Below are 12,603 nucleotides of genomic sequence, written 5' to 3'. Positions count from 1 at the left end.
AATAAATACTTTCTTGCAACGCCTACTATATAAGGTATTTTTCCTCAACAGTACCATATTCAAGAGTGTCTGTAGGTAAATTTTATAAGAAAAAATTGAAGAAGGACTGACTTGTAGTTTTCTTAAGTGCAAAAGCACACTTCTTAGGCCATTGCGTTTTGAAAACTTGCTTCACCATTTTCAAGGTCAGTTCCTTATCATTTCCAGAAATTTTTACTTGAATCGATAGTCTCCGACTATGTAACTAATTCTTTTTGAATTGCTGATTTCAAATTATTCATTTTAAATGTTGGTCCACGAAGCGATGAATAAATAGTAAGTTTGCCGCAACAAGCGCATGTCAAACCTATTAAAGATGTCTGCCCACTTGCAACTAGAAATATTTCAACTGCATTACAGCCACGGGACACGTACTGCTTTCTCCGCTATTCACTTTCACAGTCGATTTCTGATCATTCTTTCACAATGTCAATATATATTTTATATATACTACCGTCTCGTTTGGATACTCATTGGTTGTCTTTACAGCTTTTAAATTTATTGTTAAGAGTCACCCTTATTTACAAGATTCTGCCACATTTCACGTAGTTTCGAAATACAATCATAATATTTTAACATCTTTTAGAATGTGATGGTAGAATGAAAGTATATAAAAAATATTTTTAATAGCCAATGTATCTCTGTAGTATATTTAATTGAAAACAAAAAAAACTAACGGAAGCTTTATAGCTTCTAATGCCTATATATACTAAGTGTTTATGTAAACTCTGGACAGTCTTCAAGGATGTGCTTAGGCAAGCATTTTCAGGTAAGATACCCATGGTCGGAAACTCATCCTAACGGCAGTGGAGGGCTTTGAAGGATTGGGTATCGCGCGCTTCTTTGTAGTGTAATGAATTAGATGTGATCACTTTCGACCCAACGTTTTATTCAGCCGCAGACAACTGTACAAAGTTCTTGTGTGGAGTCAACAAAATGACAAGCTTTAAAAAAACGATAAATAAAATGGAAACTTTGTGTTTCGTTTTCCATAACTTTTTCAAATTCTTTCTGCAAGCACCTAAAATTGTTTTTTTTTTTTTTAGTTACCAAGTTTATAGTATTGTTGACTTAAGTCATACAAGAATTTTGTACTGTCGTCTAAGTATGGTCGAATAAAACATTGTGTCGAAAGTGATCACATTTGTTTCATTACATTATGAACAAGCGCGTGGTACCAAATCCTTCAAAGACCCCCAACAGCCTTATTGTTAGTAGTCCAGGAGCCAACCGCACCATATCTTCCCTCATCGAACATACGGCCAAAATGCATATGAATCGATGGGGAATATAGTGGTCAATAGGCTGCCAGACATTATAGACAATGGATCCTGTCCGGCGTGTCAAAAAAAATGTCACTTCCGGTCAGTTTTTTCGAGCTTATCTTCCCTCGTCGAACATACGATTGAAACTAGTACCAATCGATCGGGGAGGTCGAGTACTTGAAGAAAAAACCGGGGTGCCAACCCCCACCCTGTCCGGGGGGGGGGGGCGGCAGCCACCCCTAAGTGTAGTCGAAAGTAAAGTCGTTCGACTTTTGGGGGTGGCTGCCGCCCTTCCGGACAGGGTGGAGGGTGGCACCCCGGTTTTTTCAGGTTCGGGGAGGTTCAACCTTCAATTTAAAAAAAAAAAAAAAAATCGTATGTTCGATGAGGGAAGTTAAGGACCAAAAAAGCCTACACTTAGGGGTGGCTGCCGCCCCTCCGGACAGAGTGGGGGTTGGCACCCCGGTTTTTTCTTCAAGTACTCGACCTCCCCTATCGATTGGTACTAGTTTCAATCATATGTTCGATGAGGGAAGATAACCTCGAAAAAACTGACCGGAAGTGACATTTTTTTTGACACTCTGGACAGGATCCATTGTCTATGAAGTCTGGCACCCTATTGACCACTATATCCTCATCGATTCATATGCATTTTGGCCGTATGTTCGATGAGGGAAGATATGGTGCGGTCGGTTTCCCGACTAGTACGCACAGCCAAAAAATAATGTACGTATGTAATATACATACAGATATACTTTAGCTGTTGATTCTGACTCTTTCGATATATCTAGTAATTTTACGACCCACGATTTCAAATGAGCACCGTTGGCACTGCTGGCAACGCCAAAACTGTGGGTCGTAAAATTACTAGAAATATTGATGAAGTCAGAATCAATCTAGATGTCTGTACATTTGTCCTTGCCCTTCCCTTATCACACGATGTGCATAACAGGTTGAAAATAGTGGTCCTTTCCCGTTCCACCGGCCGCCAGGCAACGCGAACAGTTGACAGACTTCGTAGAAATTCGTTATTCTTCGCCCAAATAGGATAGGTGGCGCCACTCGCAAATCCGACTGAGATAGCATTTCTGTTTACTAATCGATCATCATTGTGGGAGAGTTTGTAGCTAATACTTTCATATTTTAGACTGGCGGTTGGGTTATGGGATTGGAATAATAGTGAAGGAATGAGAAAATGTGGGTGCTGTCAATATGATTTGACAATGCGTGTCGTTCGTGGTTTGACTGAATATCTGGTGTGGTGATTGAGATGACGGTGAATATGCACTGACGAAAACTAAGCAACATTGTTGACGGTGGACGGTATATAATGAGATAACGAAACGCAGAATGAGATACAGCGGAGTCCTCAGCTATGCGGTGCTCACGCTAAATCTGCATTTTACTGGTAGGAACCAGCTGTCAATGCTCTGATCACGCGCCAAACATTCTCCAATCCCGTTCACCATCACGCCCTGCCCTCTAAATCAACGTCCGTCGAATTCATTTGTCCTGCAATTTCTTTTTATCTTCCATGAGGCAATTGTTTTTTCCCACCTTCGCCGAATCCCCGTCTATTTTACTAATTCGGTATGACAAAAGTTTCTTCTACTCGGTATATTCCTGACCGCAATTAATAAATCTTCCAGGTCAAGCTAGGGGAAGCGGTTCTTGCAAGGACGTACAGGGCCGATTCTTTGAGTCGGGATTCCACTACAGCCCTGGCCCGGATGCGTGCACTCTCTGCGTCTGCGACAATGGGAATCCAAAATGGTGCAAGGCGGTTCTCTGCTCCCAGCCACAGGTGATCAAACAATTAGTCAGAACTTTGTTGGACCTTGAGAAACAATTTTCCATTATCATTTATATATTGCTTCTCATATAGGACTGCAAATCTTTTCGTGTTGGCACCACTTGCTGCGAGTTTATCTGCATGGACGACACTCTCCCAGTCGGTGGTGGAGATGGAAACAGTGGAATCGGAGGCGGCTTGGGAGATGGCAACACGTCAAGCGACATGGGACTTCGTCTCGTCGCCAGCTGCATCACTGCCATATTGTCACTTTCTCTCATATTCTTTTTGATCCATCGACTTCGCCAGAGAAAAATTAGAGGTGAGATCAACAGATATCGTTACGCAATGAACATTTATATTTTTTCATCCTAATCCCATTACATGTTCAGATTAGTTCATTAGTTCACAATGTTGCACCAATAAAGATTTGTTTTACTTGTATGAAATACGATGGATAAATAATGGAATACTATAGTTTGTGTGGCAGGGAGGCAAAACCGGCAACTAACCGACGAGCAGAGAAGTCTTGGTAGTATGGGATACCTAGAAAGAGGTGGATTGTCGCACGGTGGACCAGCAGATGACATGTCATGCGGAGGTGGTTATCCGTTGTGGAAACCACCAGGTAATTATTTTCCACGCGGAGAAGCTCCACCACCATATGAAGAAGCAGTAGCAGCTGCGAGAGCAGAGCAAGCTTTGCTATCTGCAAGTCCACACGCGTTATCACCATTGAATTTCTCTGGCGCGTATTTGTCGGTGAATCACGGCACTCATCCTTCATCAGTCGCGACTGTAGCAAATAGCCAAATTGGCCTCTCAGTCACAACGCCAAATCTCTCAGACAGACATGGAGCATCTACGTCTCCGATGATACTGTCGATGAATAGGCCTTTGAGCAGCCCTAACACTCACTCAAATACCCATCAAGTAAATCAGGGCGAATCCATGACAGTTGGGGCCTATGCGAGTAGCTCTGTAACCACATTTAACATAGGACCTAACACTTACGAAAATCTCCCACCACCGCCAAGCATCATCACGAACCAAACTAACGATTTATCTCAGAGTAATATTTTACCTCTACCACCTTCCCACTCCACTATTCCAAAAGCCTATCACCAGCACACGACTCTACCTCGCCAGGGCGCTGGCGCCTTTACCATATCTGCAACATTGCCCACCTCGGGCACATCCAGCCATCGCACTATTCCCAGAACCCTGGCTACCAGTGGCAGTCTCAGATTGAGAAGAGAGTTTACTGCTCATCAGCCCGTTGCTCCCCTTTTCGATACCCCACCACGGAATGTATCCCCTCAGAATACTCCACAATCTGCTCCACCGACTGCATCAACCAATGACAATTCTATTCATTCGGATGCATTTTATGATGATGTACTTGTTGGATTACCAACTGCTGCGCCGCAGGTTGAGGGGGAGCCGCCTACCCAACCAAGTCCCAATCTAACAAATTGTGACTTTAAGGTGAGATTTTATTTGAAAGAAACATGCTAGTATTAATCAGTGGTTGGTTCCGGTTAAGAGTTAGAAACTGCATTGACAAAAGAACATCATGACGATTGTGTGCATATTCAAATACTGGTATTCAATTTCAGCCTAAAATTCCTTCAACTACTGAAGTGAACCAAGATGGAAGCATCGAATCTGTGGCATGTGCTTGCAGCATGCAAGCTCTGCCGACATTGCACGACGACGCGGATGACTATCGCAGTGAATGTGAGAATTGCAAGAGTGCAAACGGTTCCCGATATTATCTGGACAACCAGGATGAATTAGTTACTTCTCCACACGAGACAATGACATTGCATCGTAGACCAGAGGAAACACCGCTAGGCACCGCACCCCAGTATTATCGTACTTCCTTGACACTGCCCACTAGTACCCGTCAGCGTACGAGGTGAGATAAACTTTACACACAAAATTTTCCCTAGCAAATAACTTTACCTCAGTGAAGAATAATGAGCGAGATTTCTTTAATTTTTTTTTGTTTATATTTTTACAAATTCATTCTAGGTAGAGAATTATTAATGTGCAGCAAAAAGATGGTCATTGATAATAACAATTGCTATGTTCCAGGAGCACCGGAGCTCGTGAAAATTGGTTCAGCTCAATGCCTGAAAGCTCCACAGAGTCTTCAGATGAAGATTAAAATTTGAATTTAAAAACAAACAACAAAAAATCAACTAACAAAAACAAAAAAAAACTCATAGTTGTGCATCATATTAGGTATTTAGAAAAAAAAAAAAAACTACGTACAAGAAGCAGCTTGAATACGCGAGTGCCAAAAGTATTATCCAATCTTTATTGTAATTAATAAATAACCACATACATACATAAATATCTATATCAATACCAAATATTATATCTTCAAAAACAGAAATTTTGATATTTTCACTCTAGCAATATAAATATATATATGTGTGTGTGTGTGTAAAAGTATACATATACGTATATGTATATTATATCTATTGTAGGGTTAGTTAATAACGAATCAAATCTGTAACTAAAATTTTCGGGCTGAAGACAGGAATAAACCGAACGAATGGACGACCATGCCGTAACATCGGTAATTATTGTTCGTTTATCGGCAGGTTTCTAAGATTAGATAATATATTTGTTAAAATACCCACATATAATTGGTAGATGGTGGAAATATTGTTCTATACACATAGTCTTCACAAATCAACTTACAAACCTAGTTAGTTTAATCAAAACATATTTGGCTTTGAGTGGTAATGATGAATACCTTATAGTTGTCGAAATATTCTACTCACAAAAAACATTTCTTATCACGATTCAACAACAAATTTGTATAAATGCAGTAGTAGTGTTGTTACCAATCAATATTTCTACCCATTTTATCTGTACTGCATGAATTCGTTACAAAAAACTGTGCCAAATAAGAAACAGGACTTGTAGAAAAGAAGAAAAAAAAAAAAAAAATTGCCAAAACTAATGAAATGTTTTATTAACAAGGCATAAGTCAACAGTATTAATTAAAAGGCAGCATATACGTCAAATTATTATCATTTTCAAATTTTTATTAAAGACATTTAGACTGTAGTATATTAACACGTGTTCAAGCATATATATATATAAAATAGCATATATATATACATACATACATATATACATATATATATATATATATATATATATATATATAAAAGAATAGAAGGTATCTACAAACGCTCGTTTTTCAGACTAAATTATAATTCTCTCTAAAACGAACAAAAAAGAATCAAACATAAAATAAAACAGTTTTGTCAGGGCGGAATTTATTACAATTAGCTAGGTTGTTATTCAAATATACCAGGGACAATTTTTCGAATTTAAAAAAAAGCGGCAGCTCAAGTACGGATTATTAATTTTTATCCACACATATTTAATTTTCTACACTATTACACGTAGAATCTTTCGCCCTTCGTTTCTTTTTTCTTGTGATTAGAAATCAATTGTTAATCTAGTATTATTTATAATTAAAAATCGAAAGTTTTCGTCACAATTCAAACTAAACTGTATAGGTAGGTGAAACTGTACCGTTCCAATTGTATCGTGTTTAATCTGACTCACTCTGTTAAACATACAGTCATTTACATAAATATATACATTCATTGATGTAGAATCTTAACGATATGGGCTAAGAAAAAATAAGTGAACACAGTACTTATGGAGAAAGAGCAAGGTCGATACGTGTCAGGTCGCTAAATAATAGAAAAGTTTCTCTATTCGACTTAGGCCCCCTGATATACATATAAAAGATAAACATTCCGGAAAAAAGGAAAAAACGAAGCAATTTACAACTAGATTTCAAAACATGAGTAATAAAATAAAGAGCAGCATCCAATATTTCTGAAACTAATTTGAAAAAGTTTTGAACAAAATATCCAAAGTGAAACTTGTATTTTCTATAGAATGTAGAAAAGTAAACGTACGTTATCTAAAAGTAAAAAAATTAAATAAATAAAAATAAACTAATATGTTCTGACTGTAACGGTTGCATGGGGCCCAAACCAAAAAGACAAACCATAAATAATCTTTATAAGTAAATTAAAGAGAAGATCAACTAGAGCGTTATTATAACAAATATTCAGGCATAACATATAATCATTCTGTAATAAAAATTGAATGAAAAAATGATGAAGAAATACGAGTTGGCTCAAAAAACATGTCAGTGTTGGTACAATTAATAAGAACCATATAATATGTAGGTGAAATGAAACTTGGGAACGTGCAAAAAGAGAGAAGTAAAAAAATTATTCATGGAAAAGAATTCTGAAATGATGAAGGGTTTGAATAGTAATTTCGCGAGATTTTTTATTTCTTTTTTTTTTTTTGTTAGAGAAAAATAATCACACTTTCCAATTAGTTGCAGGTAACATTTTTCTGAATCATCCTGTACGTGTTATATCTCTTTACCGTGACTTATGATATAACTTGATTAATAAATGAAAATAGTATGCGTAAAAAAGTAATATTACTCGCTCGAAACAAAGATATTTGAAGATACCTTTTGTTATTAAATTGTTACCACTTGCACCACAATCATGATTCAACTTGAATGGATTCATTATTCATTTAATTTACTTGTGATATTGTATAATTTTGTTGTTGTTGGATTAACTGTTTTTTTGTTTGTATCTTGATACATATATATAATATATATATTATATATATATATATATTGTATATATTACATACATACATATACATATATTTTTCTATTATTACGACTTGTTTACATTTTCACGATATTTCATTTGTTGAACATTCCCTATAATTACAATCATTATCATTGTTACGAATAGAATTATCGTTACTATTATTCCAGATGATACGTAAGATTGAAAATTCTCGAATATGTATTTAAAAATAATATATTAAAATATAGATTATATGTTAATACATCTTTCCCATTTCATTATTTTCCCTGACGGTCAATTTATCCTGTTACTACATTCATAAATCACTCAATTGTATCAGGCACCACATAAAAAAGTAATCAAAAGAACAGATTAACTTAGATGTGTAACTGTATAAATTACTACCAGAATTATAATATTGTAATCTGTACAAGTAAATAGAGCAATGTAAGCTGTAAAGTAATTGTCACATCATTCATTTTAACATTGTAATCGTAACGAAAAGTACAATAATTCAAAATATTAAACATGATAAACATAAAAATACGACTCAAATGAGATTAACTAATCAGAACTGCTATTCTACAACGCAATGTTATGTTGCATATACGCATTGTCTTGTATGACGACCATTGAGAGATCAAGCCGTGTTATTTCTTGAGTTGATGACAGTGTCACTGCCGCTTGACAGTATATTCAAATGTTCAAGTAAGTTTTCACGTTCTCTCAGGCAGCTCCAAGCCTTCTCCTGTTCTTTTTTAGTCATAGACACTTTTCTCTGTTTAGCTAGTATCAATTTTTTGTAATGTTCAACGACTTCGTTGTCGACAATGCTTATTTTACGTTTCACAGCCTGTCGTTTGCTCTCCTCTTGCGCCAATTGAAGCAGTCGTTTCAACTGTGTCACATTATGATTGGACAAAGCGGACAGTTCTTGTTGGCATCGTTTGATTTCTGCAAGAATTTCATCATCTTGATTCTTTTTCGGAGTATCAGCCTCAAGTATACCTTGCTCTACCAGCTCCTTGTGCATCCTCAATTCCAAATTCATTGAATTTTGTATAGACAAGTCTCTAAGCACAGGAGGATCGCCATCCCTAAACAATTTATTATCCATATTATTATTAGCTACATATACATTCTCTTCCAACAGAGCTGAAACTAATCTTTGGGTCAAAGGTCCTGCGATGCTATTTCCCTTCTTATCAACCTTCGAAACAAGGAGCGAAACGTCGGACCGATTTTTCTTTTTATCCCTGTTTGGATTAGCCGCATCTTCCTCCTGCAATAAATCATTATGCGCCCACAGCAGACTATAATGACGACCCAGCGGCGGGATTTTCTTCAACTCGCTCTGATCGCTATGAGAAGCGACCAATTCCTCCAGCAGCTTTAAGTCCTCCGGCATGATATCGGTGCAGTAAGGATCGACCGAAGCCCAGAACTTATTGGGAGTATCGTTTTTGGGCAAAAGTAATTTAGGGAGATCAGATTTACTCCCATCGATTCTGTTCAATTCGTGAGGATTCGGGACAACTTGAGAAGCTAATCCCCCAGAAGTTTTTTGCTTAAACAGTTTGGCCGGAAGCGGAGACTGCGCCTTTGAGCTAAAGTCCTTGAGCTTGGATTTATCCTCGCGAATTTTTTTGTCAAGTGTCGACAGGCCTTTTACACTCTTTGACCTTTTGTCTCTACGTTCTTCCGCCGACGACAAGTTTGTTATCTCATCTTGCAGTAATCGGCATCGAACTACAACGGATGAAAGCAATGTTTCCAGCTCGAGTTGTAGCGTATCCAAATCTTCCATCCCGACACATTCCTCCGCCGAACGCTGAAGAATGCTACAGTACCTTGGCAAGTGTTTTCCATTGTCAACCGTCTTTAGAACAGGCAGAGAAACTGCAGCCTCTGTGCTCTCCGAACTTGTGTCAGAGTTTACAGAAGACAGATGTCCGGATTTACCTCCCTCGCGCACCTTTATCAGCGCCTTCTTTGAACTCTGTTTACCTTTACCTGACATTACGGTTTCTCTCTGTCTTCTCTGTGGGTATGTTCAGTTAACGTTCGACCGTTATAAAAATACAACCAATAAGCTGGATTGCAGTAAGTTTAAATTATCAGTAAATTCTGTGATTTTCACCGACTGTATTAGTTATTATTATTCACCGTAAGTGTCCAATAAGCAATCTTGGAGGTTAGGTTCTGTTTTTCCTTTGTGTCCACTTACTATGGAAAAGCGAACAAATCAGGTACGTACGAAAGATCGTCTGATCTGACGATTAGTTTTATCCAAGGTACGTTTGAAATTATCATGCCAATCATGTACCCAATTGTTTAATGATATTTCACTATCAACACCATTTCGCAAACGATGTCACACAACCGACACAACCTAGGACACAAACTAACCTGCACTAACCTGTCATCTGACTTACCAAGTGCCGTCATTGGCGGGATAGCGGAAACCGCCATCTTGAGAGATGACAACTTCAAATCGAACTACTGCAACAAGTGTTTGTTACACATTTAAAACAATATCTTCCGTCAATAACAAAACTACTTATTAAGCAGTATTACACATGTGGAACCAATTCACAATAAAATATTCGGAAGCATTTACGTAAGCAAGTATTCTTAGTCCTTCCTTGAGGAACAAGGAACATAAATTTTTTACAAACAAATTGATCATTTGAATATTTTTTCAAAATTTTATTTCACAACTTTATTATATTATAAATATTACGATTTAAAAAAAAATTTTTTTTCCTAACAACAATTTTTACTTGTTTATATTCGTTTTTTTAGAATTCTATTGTTTAAATAATTAGTTGCGAAATTATTTTTTATCAACAATTCCATTGTTTATTAACTTATCAATTTAATATAAACAAATTTTTAACTTTGTTATATTTTTTTTCTCAAACTTCTAAAAATTAAAAAAACAACCATATATAACAAAGTATGGACAGAAATTTTTTTCAATTTCTCATTTTAATACAAGCTTAGCCAAAAGCTGAAAAATTTGAAAAGCTTGTGAGAAAACTTGTGTAACGACCGAATACGGCGCTGTAACGAGTCACCGAATATATGCACGAGTCCAATCGCAGCTCTCGCGCTCGAGGCTTGGCCCGTCTCTTTGTCGTCGCATACCCGTATCGCTATTATCAAACGTATTGGAATATTCAATTACGAGTAACGAAAAATGAATAAACTGTTTTCATTATTTTCTTCCTTATTTTTTTTTCTCTGCCAACAGGTCATTCCGTTCTGCGGCAACAAAATCATGATCTGTTCGGCATTTTACGTACGAATTTTCTTACGCATTTGTTCGTTAAGCACAATTATTGTACCGTATTCATCAGCTTCTTTGATCTATGAAGGAAAAAGCATAACAGAGAGAGAGAGAGAGAGAGAGAGAGAGATTGATTGATTGATTGATTGATTGATTGATTGATTAACTGAACCTTTGTTATGCCTTGGTAGTACCATGAGGCGAATTATGAAAGTACATAAAATTATTCAGTGTAAATCAGAAATAAGTTTTTCAAGGATATCAAAATAACAATAGTTGGTATAAGTATAAAAAAGAAATATAAAAAATATTCAATAATAGTAATAAAGTTGATATAACGGTAATAGAATTATTTAATAGTAATAGACATCTACAAGAGGACACGAAATAAAGAGTATGAAATAATGTGCCGAAAATAAAAATAAAAATAAAAATAAAAATAAGGACGCAATTAAAATAAAGATGAATAAAGATCAAAGGATTGTGGATAGATACAATGTGATGATAGTTAAAATTAAAATTAAAATAGCCAAAACGTTAAAATTTTGATTAAAAATAGCTAAACCGTAACCCTATCTATAGCAAAGATGTAGTTGTGCTGTCGAACCTTTAGAATTGGAAGTGAGGGAGAAGTTGCTACTTCAGCAGGGAGAGAGTGCCAAAAATGCATGGCAGAAAGAAAAAATGAATCGCGATAGGTAGACGTGCGGGGTAGAGGTAATTGGAAATAGTGAGTTTTTTGTTGTCGGGAAGTATGGTTCGTTTGATTTTGGAGAGAAGATAACTCTTTCAAATATGATGGTGAGTTGCCATGGATTATGTTAAATACCATGATACCTAGAATATAGAGGTGCAGAGAAAAAAATGGTGATTCAACGATAGATGAAAATAAGATGCATATGCCAAATGAAACATTGGGAGGGCGTGTAGAGACGAAAAAGCGGGTGTGATAATAAACGAGAGCGAGTGAAACAGCATTGTCTGTCTGTTGTCAAGAATTTGTGAAAAAATTCCAAAGATCGATCGCGAATAATAGCTACATAAATGCGTTCTTTAACTGTATGGTTAACAAATAATGTATTGCTTGAAAAATAATTGAAAAAAAGTCGAATATATTAAACAGATTTCCATACACACAATTTCAACAAATGGACGAATGAATTGGCCAACTTTTAATTATAACTACATTTATTCCAGCAATAATTAAAGATGTGCATACGCGTAATTTATAATTGTATAAAAGCAGGTGGTCAAGAAATAAGATTATCGCGAGTGATAAAAAGAAAAACATTCTTTAAATTCGGTTTGACACGTTTGACACGTTTGCCACGCTCAACATGTTTGATCGTACATAATTGTTTACCTGCTCGCTCAATTATTTTTTCTATAAAAATATAAATGAAGAAATTTTTGTTTCATTTGTAAATGGAAGGGAAGGGGGAGAAAGAGAGTAATTAATGATTCGTTTATTATTTATTTATAATACTAATATTTATTTATTTTTATAATACTGGATTTGTTTCTAGTACTAAAATAATTAATTGAATA

The 12,603-nt window shown here is 36.3% G+C and overlaps 2 protein-coding genes across 3 annotated transcripts; one reads left to right on the top strand and one right to left on the bottom strand.

Annotated features, from left to right (window-relative positions):
* The first annotated feature begins 2,354 nt into the window (after positions 1-2,354).
* On the top strand, positions 2,355-5,407 carry LOC124186187. Of its 2 annotated transcripts, none has more exons than XM_046577668.1 (6): positions 2,355-2,712; positions 2,954-3,108; positions 3,190-3,418; positions 3,587-4,584; positions 4,716-5,017; positions 5,197-5,407. In XM_046577668.1, the coding sequence occupies exons 1-6, from the start codon at positions 2,655-2,657 to the stop codon at positions 5,267-5,269; spliced, it is 1,815 nt and encodes a 604-aa protein (XP_046433624.1). In that variant the 5' UTR covers positions 2,355-2,654; the 3' UTR covers positions 5,270-5,407. The 2 variants fall into 2 exon arrangements, with proteins under 2 accessions (XP_046433624.1, XP_046433623.1); XM_046577667.1 differs by having other exon boundaries at positions 2,356-2,712; positions 3,575-4,584.
* Positions 5,408-7,832: 2,425 nt separating this feature from the next.
* On the bottom strand, positions 7,833-10,184 carry LOC124186188 (transcriptional adapter 3-B). The gene has a single exon (XM_046577669.1). It carries the CDS (start codon positions 9,781-9,783, stop codon positions 8,404-8,406), a length of 1,380 nt encoding a protein of 459 aa, XP_046433625.1. The 5' UTR covers positions 9,784-10,184; the 3' UTR covers positions 7,833-8,403.
* Positions 10,185-12,603: the final 2,419 nt, after the last annotated feature.

Source organism: Neodiprion fabricii, chromosome 7 (assembly GCF_021155785.1).
Source record: "Neodiprion fabricii isolate iyNeoFabr1 chromosome 7, iyNeoFabr1.1, whole genome shotgun sequence".
Taxonomy (NCBI): Eukaryota; Metazoa; Arthropoda; class Insecta; order Hymenoptera; family Diprionidae; genus Neodiprion; species Neodiprion fabricii.
The sequence above is the reverse complement of the archived record's forward strand: the minus strand, read 5'-3'. Positions and strand labels throughout refer to the sequence as shown.